Source organism: Fusarium pseudograminearum, chromosome 4 (assembly GCF_000303195.2).
Source record: "Fusarium pseudograminearum CS3096 chromosome 4, whole genome shotgun sequence".
NCBI classification, from domain to species: domain Eukaryota; kingdom Fungi; phylum Ascomycota; class Sordariomycetes; order Hypocreales; family Nectriaceae; genus Fusarium; species Fusarium pseudograminearum.
This window is the reverse complement of record NC_031954.1, coordinates 194491-214293: the sequence shown is the minus strand read 5'-3', so window position 1 is coordinate 214293 and position 19803 is coordinate 194491. Positions and strand designations below refer to the sequence as shown.

The 19803-nt window shown below is 49.4% G+C and overlaps 6 protein-coding genes across 6 annotated transcripts, besides 2 other annotated features; 4 read left to right on the top strand and 2 right to left on the bottom strand.

Moving 5' to 3' along the window:
• Positions 1 to 610: 610 nt before the first annotated feature.
• Positions 611 to 1851, top strand: FPSE_10123 (uncharacterized protein; the record flags this gene model as incomplete). Its single annotated transcript, XM_009263240.1, has 3 exons — positions 611 to 908; positions 963 to 1403; positions 1460 to 1851. 3 exons carry the CDS (start codon positions 611 to 613, stop codon positions 1849 to 1851), a joined length of 1131 nt encoding a protein of 376 aa, XP_009261515.1.
• Positions 1852 to 2932: 1081 nt separating this feature from the next.
• Positions 2933 to 3000: a microsatellite.
• A 573-nt stretch (positions 3001 to 3573) lies between these two features.
• Positions 3574 to 4346, top strand: FPSE_10122 (uncharacterized protein; the record flags this gene model as incomplete). The annotated part of the gene is made up of 2 exons (XM_009263239.1): positions 3574 to 3845; positions 3899 to 4346. The coding sequence occupies 2 exons, from the start codon at positions 3574 to 3576 to the stop codon at positions 4344 to 4346; spliced, it is 720 nt and encodes a 239-aa protein (XP_009261514.1).
• Positions 4347 to 4618: 272 nt separating this feature from the next.
• Positions 4619 to 5710, bottom strand: FPSE_10121 (uncharacterized protein; the record flags this gene model as incomplete). Its single annotated transcript, XM_009263238.1, has 2 exons — positions 4619 to 4776; positions 4831 to 5710. 2 exons carry the CDS (start codon positions 5708 to 5710, stop codon positions 4619 to 4621), a joined length of 1038 nt encoding a protein of 345 aa, XP_009261513.1.
• Positions 5711 to 9316: 3606 nt separating this feature from the next.
• On the top strand, positions 9317 to 10924 carry FPSE_10120 (uncharacterized protein; the record flags this gene model as incomplete). Its single annotated transcript, XM_009263237.1, has 2 exons — positions 9317 to 10590; positions 10645 to 10924. 2 exons carry the CDS (start codon positions 9317 to 9319, stop codon positions 10922 to 10924), a joined length of 1554 nt encoding a protein of 517 aa, XP_009261512.1.
• An 867-nt stretch (positions 10925 to 11791) lies between these two features.
• On the top strand, positions 11792 to 13823 carry FPSE_10119 (uncharacterized protein; the record flags this gene model as incomplete). Its single annotated transcript, XM_009263236.1, has 2 exons — positions 11792 to 11917; positions 11964 to 13823. The coding sequence occupies 2 exons, from the start codon at positions 11792 to 11794 to the stop codon at positions 13821 to 13823; spliced, it is 1986 nt and encodes a 661-aa protein (XP_009261511.1).
• A 131-nt stretch (positions 13824 to 13954) lies between these two features.
• Positions 13955 to 13988: a microsatellite.
• Positions 13989 to 14285: 297 nt separating this feature from the next.
• FPSE_10118 (uncharacterized protein) lies at positions 14286 to 19312 on the bottom strand (the record flags this gene model as incomplete). Its single annotated transcript, XM_009263235.1, has 3 exons — positions 14286 to 17973; positions 18020 to 18319; positions 18366 to 19312. 3 exons carry the CDS (start codon positions 19310 to 19312, stop codon positions 14286 to 14288), a joined length of 4935 nt encoding a protein of 1644 aa, XP_009261510.1.
• Between the last annotated feature and the right edge of the window lie 491 nt (positions 19313 to 19803).

The following is a 19803-nucleotide window of genomic DNA, read 5'->3' as shown; positions in this document are numbered from 1 at the left end:
GGCGCAAAGAAAGTCTAGATTCCTATCGTCCAGCAACCAACACAGAGGGTAAATAAGGCAAATCCAGCTAATCCGAGACGTAGGGGTCTTGCCATCTTTTGAACTTGGGCTATGGGCTGATGTTTCCAACTGTGTGCTGAGTTGAGAGCAAACTATCGATTCGATCCAAGTCTTTACTGGTCGGTAATGGGGTTCTTTGCAAGTGCACTATTAGTTACAGTGGACTTGAGTTAGTGACTCAGCCAATCAGATCACTGACCGCCGGTGGTCGCCGCTGTATTTTGATAGCTGAGAACAGGGGACAGCACAAACTATTGGCAGTAGTCGCCTGTAATTATAGAGCAATAGTTCCGTAAACGAATCCACTTGTTGTGTTTGTTGCTTCCCAACTTGTCGAATCCCTTTGAATCCCTGCTGACAATTACAGCCGAGTTTCCAATGAACAGACATGTGAGTCTGGACCGGTCTTTTCGCTACAGGTAGCCGTTTTGTTGCTAGCCAAGTTACAAGAAGCAATATTGTGACTGCCCATGTGGTTATAGATGATGGACGGTACTCGCCCTGTACCGTTTACAGCTGAACCCTGCTCAACCTCATCACGTATGCCACAATGGTTGCCCTCAAGTCAACTCTTCTCGTTATCCTCGCCCTCGGTAACGAGGCTTTTGCAGCCACTACCGGGGTGATCTGTGCTACAAAGTTAGGCACTGTCAGTGTCGCGTCAAACAAGATCCCCCGGGCTACCGTTACTTTCAAAAACCAGATCACTGTTATCAAGAAGGTTATCCGCAAAGTCAATGTCATCGTTGTCCCTCAGCCGCGCACGACCAGTGAGACCCAAATCTCAAAGACAACGGTGACCACGGATGCTGACCCTGATGTCGAGACAGCCATATCGACAATTACTGGTAAGAAGGAAGCCATTGTGGCCACTGACATAGTCGGATACTAACTTGGGTCAGACACACAAACAACAAGGATAACAGAATTCACTACGACAACTTCTACAACTGTCACATCCACGGCTGTCACCAGCTACTCTACCAGCACCATCAAAGCCCCCGACAACTTCAAATTCCTCCTCAACTCTGGTGGATATGTACCGAAGCTCAAAGGCCGCGGTGCCAAACCGATCTTGCCTCGTGGCACCACCTCTCAGTACCCTCAGCGAGTGGACTGCACCAAGAGTGTTCCCTCAACTACGATCAAGACTGTCAGCACTACAGTCAAGGGCGTTCGTGTTACCCTACAGCCCAAGACAAAGACGAAGGTTGTTGTGAAAACAGAGACCGTCACTTCGACCAACTACCCTCCCAAGGTGACAAAGACAAATACCATCACTGTCTCACCCACGGTTACTGTGCATGATACAGTTACGCGACAAGCTATTGCTACTGATACAGGTACGACCCATCACTACCACTCTTAGACACAAGCATCAGAAACTAATACAACACAGTTACCGTCCAGACCATCCTGCCGGCCGATCCCTATTACGAAGCGTGTGGCTCAGATGCCTTCCTAAAGACTGCAAATGATGGCAATTCGGTCAATCTAGCCATACCATTCTCGACGCCTTACACCCAGCAGTACTACTTCAGCGCAGACACCATGAGCTCGTATTTATGCTGTGTCCAGTGTATGAAGAGCCCCAAGTGCTTCATGAGCCAAACGTATAGCGGCAGTATAACTTGCTACAACTATCTATCAACGACTACCGACAACGCCTGTCCCAATGGACAGATCCAATGGGCTTCTTACTACGGCAGTGAAGGCCCAGCATTTTACACATATGCCAATGGTCCTTGCGGTTTTATGAACAACATTGGCTTCCAGGGTATACAAGGTTGATCGTGGACTTTGGCACAACAGAACGTATCTCAAGCTGGACAACGGAAACCTCAGCTTCATAACACTTGATAGACCTCCAGGGCTTGTGGGATCAGGGACAAAATTGGATTGTGTTCTTTATTATTCGAGACATTTAGATTACTTTTATAAATAGCGATAGATCATGAACAAGACATTTAGACACAAACCACTCTGTCCAAGATCACTGTATGCAAAGCTGCATTACCTCGTAGCGCTCTTGAAGATGTCCAGATATTGCAAAATGCTTCGATGTCACTGTAGTTATTCTCTACCGCAAACAACGATGAGGAGCAGTCATCTTGGCAGGACCTGGGAGCTTAAGTGACTTAGAACTTGGTGTAGAACAACACGACAAATGGCCATGCCAATGGGGAAGAGAACCATGACAGAGTCTTTCTAGAAGCGACAGTCTCTTTCTAATCTTCAATGTTCCAAGTTCAACCTTGGAGTATTGTTTCCAGGCCATCTCCAATAGAGCGGATTGTCTACCCGTGAGTAGCTTTACGTCTGTCTGTGTTCCTCATCGACTTGGTATACGAATCCTGACAAGACAAGATACTACCACTCAACGCAAGGCTTAGACATCCCTACACAATCTCAGTCGATCAGTCCCTGCTCTTAAGGGAGTCAGATGGCCTTTGCTTGTTTAAACGTTACCGACGCTGTGATCCTCCTCTTGGTATAACGCCAGGTCTGTGCCAGACGGACAGAGGTCGACGTTGGCAGAATGCACACCGAAAGCCCATTCCAGTAGGCAGAAGAGAGATTTGCCTTTTGTCTTCGATAAAATTAAATAACCTGAGAAGTCTGGCGTAAATTGTATGAGCTAGTGTACTGATTTCGTGTCTTTGCTTCTGACAGCCGATATGTCTGCTACCCTGAAGCGAGCCCAGGTTGACTGTCAAAAACCTCAAGCCCATGTCTAAGATAACCATTGTATCATTAGCATGATAAGAATTGCTTTTGATCGCTACTGTATCTCTGTATTTTAATATAATTGCTGAATGCAATTGTCATGAAATCAAAAGCGATAGAAGTAGCTGGACATGTCTTGCTGTTATGTCTAATCTTATCTGATTATGCTTATCGTGGCTTATCATATCAAATCTTATCTTATCAAATCTTATCATGCATCCTTATCGCACCTTGTGTCGTCAGAAAACGAAACAACTTCCGTCCATCAGTTATCTCTCTGTTTATCGCTATGTAGCATTCCAGGCCAATGCAGTCTTGAACAACTCATCACAAATGACTTCACATACCAAAAAGGTGCATCCGAACGAGACAAAAGATCAAAAAGCGGTATATACAAGTTACAAAATCGTCTAGACGTCCAAAAGAAGCCCAGACCGGAGACGGATAAATTTCTCGTTTCAGACCCTTCCGCGGAAAAAATACCACTTTTGTCTCAGGTTCAGCAACGTCCGCGCCCGACATGGAAATTACGGGCAATCGATTCCGAAATAACCGAAACATCCTAGCATGACCCAATTGCAGATTGAGCAAATGAGCCGCCTTTGTTTCAGCCTTTAGTCCCTAATATCGCCTGTCAATTTGCATCCCACCAAGCATCGTGCACTCTTTATATATATCCCGTAGCTTGTCCTTGGCAGCTTGGCTTTTTTTGCTTAGCATTCTATTCACTTTCGATTCTTATTCTTTTTTTTTTATCCTTCCAATTCCACGTTCATATTCGACATCATGCTTCGCCAAATTGCTCTTACTGCACTTTCTGTGCTTCCTCTCACGCTCGGCCAGGTCGCTGAGGATTTCGAGAGCGGTTGGGATCAGGTCGCTTGGCCTACATATGCACCTGACTGTGACCAGGGTGGAAAGGTTGTTCTTGACAAGACCACCGGTAACAGTGGTACCAACTCTATCAAGGTCACTGGTGGCCCCAATGGCTTCTGTGGTCACAAGTTCTTTGGCACCGATGCCATTCCCAGTGGTGATGTCTATGTCAGAGCTTGGATGTAAGATAACTTGGTCGATGTTGTGCGACAGTCAGTCACTGACAACACTACAGGAAGTCTGAAAAGACCCTTGACGATTCTCACGTCACCTTCATCACCATGCCCGACGCAGCCCAGGGCAAGGGCAAGCACCTCCGCATCGGTGGCCAGAGCAAGATCCTCATGTACAACCACGAGTCCGACGACGCCACTCTCCCCGATCTCTCCCCCGAAGGCATCGCCGCCTCCAAGAACATCCCCGCCAACCAGTGGCAGTGCCTCGAGTACCACCTTTCCCCCGACGGCACCATCGCCACCTGGCTCAACGACAGCCCTGTCAAGGGTCTCGTCTACAAGCCCAACGACCCTGCTTCTTACAGCAACGGCTGGAAGAACAGCAAGCCCAAGCCCAAGATCCAGGGCGTCTACTTCGGCTGGGAGTCTTACAGCGGTGCTTCCAACACTTTCTGGTATGATGACATTGCTGTCAGCTCCAAGCGTATCGGATGCTCTACCAAGTAAGGGTGTCTTGGACGGTTTTGAAGGAAGGAATGTATATAGGATTGGATTAGGACGTTGCCAGGTGCAACACTTCTTTGTATCTATTTTATCAGAGTATTTATCTGCCAAATACAAAACATGAATGCCGTTTTGTCTCTCATGAACGTCCATTACTAATTAACAACGGTGCACTATTGATGTCCAAAAGTAAGGTCCAATGACCACAACAGTATTTCCACAATGACCAGGGTTCATATTTGTTGATGCCAAGACGCCATGGTTAACACATTCGTTCACTGAGATCCAAGTTTAAAGTTCCTTCTTGTACCAAAGTACCCAACATCCAGAGTTACCATGTCATCCAAGTAAGCCAGATCAACTTCCTTGGGACTCTCATCATCTTGAAAGAACTTGAGGAGACGCTTCGCTGTCCACTTTGGGTTCTCATCCGCTAGTTAACGTTGTTAGTAACATGTTTCTTCAAGTGCTCGAGCTCAGTACTTACCGATCCAGTGTCCAGCTTTTGGAATAACATCAATCTCGAGATTCGTCGAGATTGGTTCGTATGATTCCTGAATAAGAGCTTTGAGTCCCAGACTTGCCTCACCACCCATCCCAAGAAGTGGTACGCTCAACTTGCTCTCGTTCAACGAAGTCTTGAAGAATTCGGCATCCTTGAAGACAGTCGTGCTCGAGAAGGGTCCTAGCATCGCTCTCAGGAATCCTGGCTTTGAGATGCTGCTGGTGTACCTGTTGACCGTCTCTTCGCTGAAACTCTCGACTCCAGAGTAACTGCTGTGGTAAAAGTACCATTGCAGGAACTGTTTCTCCTTGCCCGACATGAGAAACTCGGCCAGATCGGTGACTTGGAAGAATGCCAGCTGCCAGTTCTGGTAGAGATCCCAGTAAGCAGCTGGGTTTGCTGCCTGCTCATATCCAAATCCAGGAAGAGGGTATTCGGCCAGTGACAGTCTCTTGACGACTTCAGGATGCTTGATGGCTAGAGCAGTTGCCATCCCGACTCCCTTGTCGTGAGCAAAGACATACGTAGACGTGATGTTCAAGAAGTCCAGTAAACCTTTGAGATCTTCGGCTGAAGCAGCGGCGGTATAGTCTCCGTTGGGAGGAATGCTCGAGTCACCGGCGCCACTGTTGTCGGGTGCAATTACAGTGTAGTTCTGGGCGAGTATGGGACCGATGAACTGCCATGTCAGGCTGTGTTGGGGGTTACCATGGACGAGAAGTAGCGGGGGACCTGAACCAGCATATCTGAAATGGATACTGACGTCGTTCAAAGCAACACGTCCATGAGCCCAAGTGTCAAAGGATGAAAGGGCTGTCACGGCAGAGACCAAAGAGGCCAATGTGATGTTGAAGAATCGCATGTTGTTGGTGATATGATCAAGAGTGAACAAAGAACTGTTTTGAGTATTGGATAGTTGATACTATTTTCTCTCTATTCCAGCTGGCTTTATACTTCAAATGCTTCTCATATAAGACGTTGTTGGCAAGGTTGACGATCCCATGATTTTTAAGCTCCGATTACTCCTTTGGGCGAACGGTGTTCCTTTTGGGAAATGTGGGCTTTGTCTTACACGCCAAACCAATCAGTGCTTTCAATTCAAGAGACTTGCCAATGGCTGAATAATGGGGAGGAATAAAGCACAAAGAATATGAGTTCATGCTGACAGGAAAAAGACTTGGTGCTGACATGGTGATTTGGTAATAATGTCGAACAATTGATAGACGTGAATGCATGCTTCATGACGCATCCTTTAGAAATACAGGTCAGTTGTGGTGGCGTTTCACCCAGGTCAGATGGCACACGTGTGGTTAATGGTTCCAGCGGTTACAGGAGGTTCATGCCCTGTAAACCATCTGACAACGTTGGCAGAGCTCATGCACCACCAATTCCCATCTTGGTCAAAATAAATGACAGTGATCTAATAATTGAGAAACGTACCATGAATGCGACATTGACAAAGATGAATTTTAAGGGCCTTGGGCGACGCGCGACAAACGACACGCGACAATGAAAAGAATAAGCCAGAGTAGTTGAAGCATTAGAAGGTTCAGGGTGTTCAATTAGTGCTTGGTTACAGTGGTCATGACCTGTAAGACTCCCCTACAGAAGCCCGGGCTGGTGAGTTCATTCAGGCCATCACTCTGCTGGATTGCAATGCTTCAATCCATCAGCCATCGCGCGCTCCAGATACATTCAATTAAGCATACGCAATTTAATGCAAGTGTCGGCCAGCATTTTTGGTCTATATAAAAATAAAGGCAGGCTGCAATTACTTAATTGCTGTATTATCCGCTGGCTTTGAAGTTGACCTGCACCTCAGAGCGAGAGACTTTGGTCCACTGACGATTGACTCCAGGTGGATCAGTGAGAAACCGGTTTATGAGGATGACATAAACAGCCAGATCAAACAACATGCTATCAAAGCCTCCAAGTGAGCGGTTATTTATGTCGGCTCCATCAGGATGAGCTTCAATGCCGGATTGTTTTTCCTCCCGTTTGCCCATCACCAGCCGTCATGTCAAATTGACGACACTGGCATTAAGAACTCCATTCAAGGATGGAGCACTCAATTGACAGCGTTCGTCTGGTAAATGTTGGAAAATAATCGGACGCCTCAAAGCAAACATCAATTCCTAATTGCCAAAGGATGATGCAAATTCGGTGATGGTGGCGTGAACAGTAAAAGTCATCTAATCTGCGATGAAGTGATTGTCATTCAGGGCTCATGGGAATTGAATCATGAACTTTGGCGTTCCATTCAGTAAACCCTGGCAAGACTGAATCCTGTTTTTTTTCCTCTCCATCGACTAACCGAAAAGAGAAACTCCTTGCCCAACTCGACAAGGTTAGTAGATGTTCTCATGGGTAATTTCTTATCCGGCTGGAGTGGAAGCGAGAAATGAGTGAGCCCCATTGACCACTTGATGGTGTCTGCTTATTGGCCATGAGTTTCACTGTTGTAGGGTAACAGAATCTCAATTAAAACAATTTATCTTGAAATGGCTTTATCACGATGAACCCAATGTCTGGACTTTAAGAATAAACAGGACGATCGTTTCTCAAGCTTATGCAAAGATTAATTTATGCTTATTGTTGTGGAAGAAGCTTATCGACGCGACGTTGTCATCAGTTGCTGGTTAGTAACCCACAGTAAACATTTGGTGAGAACATACTCATTAGCGGGGATCATCAATTGGGATGCGTCGCATGAAGCACACAGAGTATCATTCGGTCAATTAACTCCTAAAACACGAAACAATGCATCTCATCATGTCAAAACCTCCTTTATTGTACATTATCTCGGTCGCGATGCGGCCGTGATGCGGTGTTGCTATGGAGAGACCTTAATTTGTCCGACCGATTGAAGCAGCTGGCGGTCACCAAAAGTTTATGTACCAGAGTGGAGGCAGCACAATTGCTTCAAGCGCGAGCAACCTTTGCATGATTCTGACCTGCAGTTTAATAATCGGGAAGCGGGCGAACCGAACCGGCATGTAACGTTGAGCCCGTTGTCGTGACCGTCGTTGTTTGCGTGGAGGTTCGTGGGGGTAACCTTTTTTCTCTTTTTTTCTCTCCCCGTGAGAAGAAAAGCACAGTCAATCAGAAGGTCTGTTGGAGACTGAGGGGAAAGGCCTAAGTCCGGTAGTTGAGGTCATCCGAGCCAACCTCCCCCAACTCCATCCTTGGAGTCTCACCGCGACAGTGGACCGAACAAGTTTTTTACTCTCTCTCTCTCTCTTTTTGTTGAGGGTGACACAACCTAGAAAAATATGGGGTACTCCGTATTAAGACCAAAGATTACATCTCATGAGCTTAATATTCCCCAGAAATGAGGGGAAAAAACAAGGGAGAAAGTGAAAAAGGCGAAGGACCCTTTGAACGTGTCCACAATTTTATTAATTCGCCGCGTTTCGTTGGTTACGAGTCTCCAATTTCCCCGAAAAGTTGCCCGTTCCCCTCCAATTATCCATGTATGTGTCAATTGCAACTTTGGACAATGGCGATTGACATGATTCAGTTTATTTTGTTTAATCAGTCAGTCAATTGAAGTAACGAAAAAGAGAGAGAGATTTGATCATGAATTTTAGTTGGAGGTGATGTCACGGTTGATGTCTCGCCAACTGCCGTTCCTCCAAGACGGATAAATCGGCCAAGACTCGTGGCTAACAAGGATAAGATCGACAGTTCCTGGCCGAACTGTTTTCGTTTCGGAAACCTTCGAGAAGGAATCGATTTCCGCGGGATGTCTACGAGTCAATCTAGAGATCAACTTTGTTGCGTAGTCTACAGAGTACTTACTATACGGGTTGAGTGAGTACAACACAGGTGATCCCATTCCCTCGTGTTGCCCTCAAAGCAATTGACTCCCCCAACAAGGACCACCCATGTCTTCCACTGCCGTAGATGCAGGTCCCTACAGAGTACACGTTCAGCCTCAAACTGCCCTACAGCCCAGTTCTTTTCGACGGCAATCTTCCTCTTCAGGCTACTCCGACACTCAGACTCAGACTCTGAGTTATTTTCCACTTTTTCTTCTCCAACTCGTGAGTCGCCAACATGATGATAGCGGATTCACGGACCCAGTTTCTCCATAAAATGTGAAGCCACCGAAAAGAGACCGTGCCGTATTAGCCGTTGAAACTTGGATCGCAGACAACAAATCCCAGTCTACAACCGGCCAAGATAACAAATCGTACAGAAAAATAAACAATGCTTTCTCATCTTACGTTTTGCTTTGCATCCGGTTCGCTCCCCCACACATACGGGGCAATTGGCTCTACGTGATTGATCCCATGGGGCTCCGCAAGAACGACTCTCTTAGCTCCAACTCTGAAGTTTTGACAATGACTGAATCTGGGTATAAAGAACCATACTCCCCAATTGTCTTCCATCATCGCATCCAGTCAAAGTCAGTACCTTGTTGTCATTTGTTTTGTAATCCCCATCACGCAAACAAATCGTCAACATGAGCGTGCCAACTTACCTCGGAGCCAGCGGCAAGTCCCTGGCTGTCCTCCAAATCGCCGCCATCGTCGCCCCTTCCTTTGTGCTCTTCGGCTACAACCAAGCTGGCATTGGTGGTCTTCTCTCAGAGGAAGATTGGGTCAAGACATTCCCCGAGATCGATACCGTCAACTCCGAAGGCGCTGAGAAGAGCCGAAAGTCTACACTCCAGGGCTTTGTCGTTGCGACCTTTGTCATTGGCGCTCTCATCGGTTCTCTGTCTTGCTCGTGGACTGGTGACAGGTTCGGTCGTCGCAATGTCATCTTTGCTGCTGCTGTCTGCTCCTTGATTGGAGAGATCCTCGAGGCTTCGTCCTTTGGCCTTGCGCAGTTCATCGTCGGTCGTGTCATCATCGGTTTGGGTATCGGTCAGTTGAGTTCCATCGTCCCTGTCTGGCAGAGTGAGACATCGGCCGCCGTGAACCGTGGTCGACAGGTTGTTCTCACTGGTCTCTTCATCTGCCTTGGATATGTTCTCGAGTCGTGGATCAACCTTGGCTTCTTCGAGTTCGAGCATGGCTCTGTCACCTGGAGACCCCCGATCGCCATCGCCATCCTCTTCTCCCTCATCCTCATGGCCTCCATCTACTGCTTCCCCGAGAGCCCCCGATGGCTCGTCCTCAAGAACCGATCCGAAGAGGCCCGTCACGCCGTCGCTGCCCTTCGTGGCCTCCCCATCGACTCCACCGAAGTCCTCGCCGAGGTCGCTGGCATCGAACACTCCCTCGAAGAGACCTCAGACAAGGCTGCTCGTCTTGGAGACATGCTCAAGATGGGTGACGACAAGCTCCTCTACCGCTTCGCTCTGTGCATCCTCCTCCAGTTCTACCAGCAGATGAGTGGTTCCAACCTTGTCAGTGTCTACGCCAATGTTCTCTTCCAGAAGAACCTTGGCCTCGACGCCGAGACATCCAAGGCTCTCACTGGCGGTGCTCTGACATGGAAGTTCCTCGCCTCGTTCCTCGCTTTCTTCACCATCGATCGATTCGGCCGTCGTGCTGTCTTTATGATCAGTGGTGCTGGTATGTCAGCTTGCATGATCGCTCTCGCCATCACCACATCTTTTGGTAGCGAGAACGAGCCTGCCATGATCGCTGCTGCTTGCTTCATCTACCTGTACAACACGTTCGTTCCCATCGGTTTCCTGGGTGCCAACTTCTTGTACTGTACCGAGGTCGCGCCTATTCGCCTTCGAATGGCCATGTCTTCCATCTCGACTGCCAACCATTGGCTATGGTAAGTTCTTCTTCTTCGTCTTGGATCTTGTATCAGTCACTAACAAACTCACAGGAACTTCATTGTTGTCATGGTCACACCCGTCGCCCTCAACACCATCGGCTGGCAGTACTACATCGTGTACGCTGTCATCGCCGCTTGCGTTCCCATCTCGGTGTACTTCTTCTTCCCCGAGACCATGGGCCGCAGCCTTGAGGAGATTGAGCTCGTCTTCAAGGAGTCGCCTTCAGTCTTTGCGACTGTCAAGTTCGCCAAGACGCGACCTCGCGAGACTCCTCAGCAGTTCCTCGCTGGCAAGGAAAAGGCCGACCACTTGGAACAGGGCGATGAGTAAATGGATTTTGGAATGGAAAGCGAAAGAAAGCGATTGTGTTTATGTTTGACGACACCTTGATAGAAAACTAGATCTTGCAGAATAGAGAATACTAGTATGATTACGACATCAGCAACTGGCGCGCATCCTTCTTTTTGTGATTAAACTATTTGTCATTGACCTTGTCATTTGTTTTTATTCCATTGCATAAATCGTCCGACTTGAACCATATTAGCCGGCGATCATCAGATGAACCGGTCCCGTTTACAAACGTTAATTCGTGGAGGAATTAATAAACATTTTTCACCCGCAAAACTAATCTCATTCCAGAGTCTAATACCGAGTAATTTACGGGGGGATTCTGGAAAAATACGACGCGAACCCACAGAAGCTCCAAAGCTCGTTGATGCGCACGAATCCCAAGAGCCAATTCCTCAACCCCTGGTCTTACTCCAATACGCGAACAAGCCATGATCGGCAAAAATCTAACGTCATTCATCCTGATCACCCCCAGAATTCACCCGCAATTGTCTCTTAATTCCCCCGCATTTCAATTCATCAATTCTCCAGGTTCCCTTGACTTTTGTAGCCACCGGTTAAACATGTCTTGTCGCCCTCGGCACTCGCTTTGATTCGATCGACAAAAGTGCGGAGAAGAAAGATCAAGAGCTTATTGGACCGCTTCTTGAGATCGTCCAGTACCTGCAGCTTTCTCTCTCGACAAAGCTTCTTGTCCGACGTCACATGGCACATGTTACTGGGGGCGGATGAATTAGAGTAGCATGTTGTGGCTAAATTGGAAAAAATCGCATATTTATATGCGCTGATCGTCCTGCCATCACACCTAATTCTGACCTCACACCATCTGCAAAGTGTAGACTTTTCATCATGGTTCGCTTCAGTTCACTCTTGGCTGCTGCGGCATGCTTTGTTGCTGCCGAGTCGGTCAGTATCACGGTTGGCAGCAAGGGCGGTAACGCTACTAGCGGTCACCAATATGGTTTCCTTCACGAGGTGAGTTCCAGTTGAGCGTTGTGTTGACATAAGCTGACTTGTATAGGACATCAACAACTCCGGCGATGGTGGTATCTACGCCGAATTGATCCGCAACCGAGCCTTCCAGTACAGCAAGAAATACCCCGTCTCGCTTTCTGGCTGGCGTTCCATCAATGGCGCCGACCTGTCCCTCGACCGACTCGATGAGCCGCTTTCCGATGTCCTTCCCGTCTCCATGAAGGTCAAGCCTGGCAAGAAGGGCAAGTCCAACGAGATTGGTTTCCTCAACGAGGGATACTGGGGCATGGACGTCAAGAAGCACAAGTACACTGGCTCTTTCTGGGTCAGGGGTTCCTACAAGGGCCACTTCACTGCGTCTCTGCGCTCCAACCTCACAGACGATGTCTTTGGCAGCGTCAAGGTCAAGTCCAAGGCCAAGAAGGACAAGTGGGTTGAGCACGAGTTCTCCCTCAAGCCCAAGATGGATGCACCCAACAGCAACAACACCTTTGCCATCACTTTCGACCCCAAGGGTGCCGACGGAGCTCTTGACTTTAACCTCATCAGCTTGTTCCCTCCCACTTACAAGGGACGCAAGAACGGTCTTCGAGTTGACCTTGCAGAGGCACTTGAAGGTCTGCACCCCAGTCTTCTCCGTTTCCCTGGCGGTAACATGCTCGAGGGCAACAGCAACAAGACCTGGTGGGACTGGAAGGACACTATTGGTCCTCTTCGCTACCGTCCTGGCTTCGAGGGTGTCTGGAGCTACCAGCAGACCCACGGTCTTGGAATCTTGGAATACCTTCAGTGGGCTGAAGACATGAACCTCGAGATCATTGTCGGTGTCTATGCTGGTCTGTCTCTCGACGGAGGTGTCACTCCCAAGGACCAGCTACAGCCTCTGATTGACGATGCCCTTGACGAGATCGAGTTCATCCGAGGACCTGTCACTTCCAAGTGGGGTAAGAAGCGTGCCGAGCTTGGCCACCCCAAGCCCTTCAGACTTTCCTACGTCGAGATTGGTAACGAGGACTGGCTCGCTGGTTACCCAACTGGTTGGAACAGCTACAAGGAGTACCGATTCCCCATGTTCCTCGAGGCCATCAACAAGGCTCACCCCGACCTGACTGTCATCTCTTCCGGTGCCTCGATCGATCCAGTCGGCAACAAGAACGCTGGCTTCGACATCCCCGCCCCCGGAATCGGTGACTACCATCCTTACCGCGAGCCTGATGTTCTTGTCGAGGAATTCGACCTCTTCGACAACAACAAGTACGGCCACATCATCGGTGAAGTTGCTTCTACCCACCCCAACGGTGGAACCAAGTGGGAGGGTAAACTCATGCCTTATCCCTGGTGGATCTCTGGTGTCGGTGAAGCCATTGCTCTCGTCGGCTACGAGCGTAACGCGGATCGCATTCCCGGAACCTTTTACGCACCCATCCTCAAGAACGAGAACCGCTGGCAATGGGCCATCACCATGGTCCAGTTCGCCGCCGACGCCGCCATGACTACCCGTTCTACCAGCTGGTACGTCTGGGAACTGTTCGCCGGTCACCCCATGACACACACCCTGCCCGTCAAGGGAGACTTGGATCCTCTGTTCTACGTCGCTGGCAAGAACGAGGACAAGGGCACTCTGATCTGGAAGGGCGCTGCTTACAACACCACCAAGCACGCCGACGTTCCTGTTTCTCTGTCGTTTGAGGGTGTCAAGGCTGGTACACAGGCTGAGCTGACTCTGTTGACCAACAAGGAGGATACGCCCTTTGCCTTCAACGATCCTCACAAGGGTAACAATGTTGTCAAGAGCACCAAGACTACTCTCAAGGCTGACAAGAAGGGTGCCTTCAAGTTCACCATGCCTGAGCTTAGCGTTGCTGTTCTTGAGACTGTCAAAAAGGGAAAGCCTTATGCTAGTTGAGACATGGTCACTGTGATGTGGTAACATGCGAGGAGGAATGACTTTGTGTAAATAGTTAGTTACTACCATGATGATATATGCTAGAATGAAGAAACACTTCTATTGTTGACTTGATGTGTCTATGGTTGTATATGATGAAGATGATGAAGATGATGAAGATGATGACCAGTTAGTGGTTCCGTATATGTTACAGTGATGTGTCTCAGTGTACTCCAAAGCTGAAACACAAATTTAAGATGTCACTCAAAGGAAGAAAGAAATGTAGATAAATAATATTATCATCGATTAAAACTAAACCCATCTGTAGAAGGATCCAAGGTGCCCAAACCAGAACAACTCTAAATCTAAAACTTTTGAACCTTACCCAACCCTAAAATACATACAAATATTACAACCCAACCCAAGATGACTATGGAAATTTACAAAGAAAAAGGAAAACGAAAGAACGCGGATGATCGAGACTCAGACTCTTTTGCGAGTAAATCTCTCCGCGGGCCAGCCCTGCATCGTCGACTTCTCCTCCACAACATCACCACCCATGATGAGTGTGTGCTCCAAGAGACAACTGTCATTCTCCATGCGAGCACCACTAAGAAGTCTGCTTCCAGTGCGAAGAACACATCGATCACCAATGTCCACACGGTTCAAGTCGAACTTGCCACGAGTGTTGATGTGTGCAACAACACTGGCATCATCAACCACGACACGGTCACCCAGAGAGATGAGCTCAGGCTCGGTGAACATGAGACTCGGTGTGCCATTGGCAAACAGGGCACAATCCTTTCCGATCTTGGCCCCGAGAAGACGGAAGTACAAGACAATCCAGGACGTTCCGGTGAGAAGGTTCAGAATGCCGTTGCCGTTGTAGCAACCCCTTCGAAGACGCTCGATGCCAAGGAAGATCTGCCAACGTTGGCAGTAAGACGACTTGTCCCAGTCGTAGTTGCCCGGCTGGCGACGACCCATGAGAACCCACTTGGACATGATGATGATGGCCAAGGCGAGAACTGACTGGATGGTGGTGAGAACGGCGATGGCAACGAGCATGGTGCAAAAGATGGCAGCCAGATCCTTCCACCAAGGGTGGCCAGGTCCAAGAACATGGATGAGAACGAGGCGAACAAGCTGGATGGACGAGATACTGGGAGCGTCCCAGTAGATGGAGGTGAAGATGGCGATGAAGGTGGAGTAGCAGAAGATGGCGAAAGGACCAAGGACGTAGTAGGGTGCCATCTTGAGGTAGAAGGCTCGACCGAACGGAGATAGATCATCCTTGTCTGGGCCCTCACCAGTGATGCTGCCAGAGGTCTGACTGGGGTCTGTGTCGCTCTGGAACTTCTTCTCATCAAAAGACATGTCGAGCATTGATGATGGAGCGCTACCATCCCTCGAGCCTTCACGACTGGTCGTCAGACAGACTGCATCACCACCCTTGGAGCCAACATAGGTACCGTCAGAGTAGTTGCCCCTTCGCCTGGTCAAGGCACCAGAACCCATGGTAACTCGTTCTCCAACAGACACGCCCGGAAGAAGAGTCACTCGATCAGCAATCATGGCCCGGTCCTGGATAGTGACCTTCTCAGACCCAATGCCATCAGAGGTAACGAGGTGAGAGCGAGATCCGAACACGACGTCGTTGCCAACCTCGATCAGATGGTAGTCACCAATGCTAGGACCGGTTCCAGGCCAGTAGACACGCTGTCCAACCTTGGCACCCAGAGCCCTCAGAGCGATCGACGTAGCCTCGTAGTGCTGTCCAAACAGACTTGTGAGCCTGTGCAGCGTCTTGACAGGATATATATCCCTCATCAAGCCAGCTCTCCAAGCTGCCACAGTAGACGTCTCCTGCTTGGAACCAGAGCGAAGCTTGCCGAAAACACAGTCCAAGATGGCCTTGACAAGAACGATGAAAGCGAAGAGGAAGAAAGGACCAAGGACGCAACCTGCCACGCGAGCGAGATAGTGGTATCCGATTCGCTTCGGCTGACAAAACCACTCGACACTGCTTCTCAAAGGCTCCACACGTGGTGAAGCCTTCTTCAAAACCATGCCAACAAGACCACCGGCCCATGGAAGAGCGGCAACAAAGTGAGAGAGACCCATCAGTGGGAGAGTGAAGAGGATGTTGAGAAGCCAGTGAGGGCCCTTCCTTGCGCTGGGGAGTTGATCACGGTACTCCTCGCTGGCGTCCTGCATCTCCCAGGTGGACGAGTTGAAGCCAAGACAAGTGTTGGCTGGCATGGTGGTACCCGGAACAACAATAGAAGAGAAGCCAACTGTGCACTTCTCACCGATGGTGATGCGGCCAAGATACATGGAGGTGTTGCCCTCTGCAGCGAAAGGTCGACAGATACATCCAGTGATGTTCGCATCGTCACCGATCTTGACAAGATCCCACTCTCCGATGAAAGACTCGTTGAGCTTCACATTCTTGCCAATGCTAGCACCCATGAGTCGATGGTAAATCCTCAGTGTCATGTCGTTGGTCTCGAAGAAGCCTCGACCACACACGGCAACGATCTTCTGAACCAACCACCATCGAGTGTGGTACGATCCCCACATGGGATACATGCCCTCACGATAGCGACCGATGATGAGCCACTTCGCCAAGATGCCAACGAAAGGTGAAACGAACTGGGTGACGATGCGAGAGATGATCATGGAGACGACCAAGTTGACGAAGCGGCCGGGGACGGAGCGGTTGGTGGGAAGCTTCTGACTGTAGGCGAGTGCAACAAAGAAGCATGTCCACTGGAAGGCACGACGAAGGGGATAGACGATGACAAGAGGAACAAGCTGAAGAAGCATCAAGAACGGGTTGGTAGAACTGTGAGTCTTGGTACATCCCTCAACAGTGTCTGCTTCTTCATGTCCTTCACGCTTGCCCTCCAGCATCTTGTCGATGTGAGCGGCAAGGGCACTGACAGTTCCCTCGTTGAAGACGATGGTGATGGGAAGATGGATGCTGAACTCGGATCGAAGAGCAGCGAGAAGACGTCCAGCTCGAAGGGAATCACCCCCAAGGCTGAAGAAGTCGATGTCGCGGGGAATGTCGGCTGGTGGGAGAGCAAGAACGTCTGCGAAGGCCTTGGTGACGAGACCTTCTGTGCTGGCTTCGAGTTGCTTCATTGAAGCCGTCAACAACTCATCGAGCTGTACTTGGAGCAAGTCAACATCAACTTCTCCAGAAGGGCGTCGAGGTAGCGGACGATCGAAGATGTGGATCTCGCTTGGGACCATGTAGTTGTCGACGAGGTGACCGAGTTCGTGTCGAATGGTGGTGGTCAAACTGGTGTCCTCGACAGCAACATCGTTGGTCTTGGGTGCCAGGACGACTTGAGGGGCACCGTCACTGCCTTGTAGACAAAACACATCGACATGATCTGGAACAATGCCCTGAATGTGAGTCGAAAGAACGTGGTAGTCGACTTGACAAGGCGAGCTACCAATGGATGCAGACAAAGGAGTATCGGCAGGGGGGCATGTGGCATCCCAATGTCTTCCCATGTGAGGTGTATCATCGGTCAGGCATGGAAGGTCCATACGCTTCCCAAGGTTGATGCGAAGAACCTTGTTGTTGTTCTTGGGAACATCATCCATGTAAGCAATGACGACAGGCCACTTTGCTTGCTGAAGGGAAGCCTTCAGTGCAGCATGGAGAGTTCGAAGGTCGACACGAGGAACACCAGACGGTGTCACGAGAATGACTCCAACAACTTCCTGGAGAACGTCGTGAGTGGCCGAGAAAGCCAATGTCTGTGATACCCTTCCGTAGATGGGTGAATTCTCGGACTTGGAAGCAGTCATGATGGCATTCTCAACCTCGAATGGAGAGATGAGTTCACCACCACGGTTGATGACTTCCTTGCTGCGGCCGGTGATGTACAAATATCCATCACTGTCCATGTATCCCAAGTCGCCCGTGTCGAACCATCCGCTTGCGTTGAAGGGTGACTTGTCGTAAGATCCATCAGCCTTGAGATATCCTGGGAAGATAGGATCGCCGCGAACGCAGATTCGGCCGACTGTGTTGATGGGGACCTGGACTTCGGACCAGTCGAGGATGGTGAGTTCGGGGCCAGTGCTGATACCGGATGTACCTTCACGATCGAGACGGTAGTCGAGAGGTGGAGTGGAAATGGGCATGCACCTGGCAGTGTTAGCACTCGATGTAAGTGAGTGGATGATGAACTTACTCTGTCATTCCATAACTGGGGAGGACTACACAGTTGAAGGTATCACGAAGCTGGTATGCCAAAGACGGAAGCAAACCACCAGCAGCGTTGCAGGCAAGTCTGATACGGCTCTTCTGTAAAGCTTCAGGTCTCGCAGCTGCCTCGGCGACGATGACGGAGTGCATCGAAGGTGAGGCATAGTACCAAGTTGGTTGAATGGTCTCAGCTACGTCCCAGAAAAGGTTGGCGTCGAAAGATGGACAGCAGACTGTTGAACCGTTTGCGAAGATCGGGGCAAAGATGTTCCTTACCAAACCACCACTATACAATGTTAACGACAATGAGAATGCATGAGGGGTTGACTTACACGTGGTACAAGGGCATCATGTTCAGACAGATGTCCTCCGAGGTGAGACCCCATGACTCGATGACGGCGACTACTCCAGTGACGATGGAGTGTGTTGTCAACGGTACAACCTTCTTGGTACCAGAAGTACCGCTAGTGAAAAGGATCAAGCTGATGTCGTCGGCTATGTTGGCGACTCGCTCGACTATGCCAGTAGGAACTGACTTGCCATCTAGTGTCTCGACCGAGATGCCGTCACCAGCGACCCAATCGATAACATAGACTCGAATGTTGTTGTCCGAAACCCATGATGCATCGAGTTGCAGCTTGGTATACTCCTCCCTCGTCGTCAATATAAAATTCGATCGTGCTTGTAGGATATCGGCTCGGAATTGTTCGGCACCGGCGGCGGGGTTGATGGGTGATGCAGTGTAGTATGTCGTGACGGCGATACATGTTGCTGCGAGGAGGGGACCGTTCGGTAGTGCGATGGAGACTATGGGCTTTCGACCGGGTGATTCGACGGGAAGCTGGAAGTTGTTGACGAACTGGAGTAGTTCGTGGTGAGTGATCACATGACCACCACTTGAAGTTCGAAGGGCTGGCTTGTTGTCGTTGCTGATGAACTGGGCAAGGGAAGTGTATGAAGCCTTGACAAGATCTGAAGTCTGCTTTAGAACAAGGGCGGACTCAGTATCGTTGCCAGTCTTGACATCTTCGGGGAGATTTTTGTAGACTCTTGTCAAACACTTGACAAGTGGAAACACAGGCCAAGGTCCAGAGATATCTTTCAAAAGAGTGTGAAGAAGGTGAAGAGGTGACGTGGATGGCTCCCCTGTCGTTGGAAGTGATGCCAATAGGTCGGCCTTGTCAAGGGTCATGGCATGAATCGACTGGATATGTGGGCTCTGTGCGACGTTGCCCGCGGGCAAATCACACAGCTCCCGCATCAGAACACCCAGTTCCATCTTACGATGCACCTTTGATCAAGCGATTGGCGAGCTAGAACAAAAAGGTAAAAGAGAAAAAAAGGAAATGGAAAGGGAGATGGAAATGTCGTTGCGCTAGACTCTCAGATCACTTCCTAATGTCAAGCGAAAATCTGAAGATCTCAATGTTCTGCTTCAACCACCTACCAAAGGTTCTGTGTCTCAGGCTATATACTCGGATGCCATATCCCATCTTATCCGACAAGGCGCCCTCCTGACGATCGTCACTGATCATCAACATACTTTGTCGAGTGGGATTTTGCCCATGCGATCCGTACAAGGGCCCGTTTTGCCCAATCGACCTCTCGGCAAGTTCAGAATCCGGCATGCCTTGTTTTTGCTCAATGGGTGAACATCACTGCCGCGATTGTAAAGTAAAGGGGCGAGCCTGTCTGTGCTGATGAGCTCGTCCTCGATAGACAGCGTCTAGTTACGACGACCAATAGTCTCAGACATGGCAATCAAGGCAC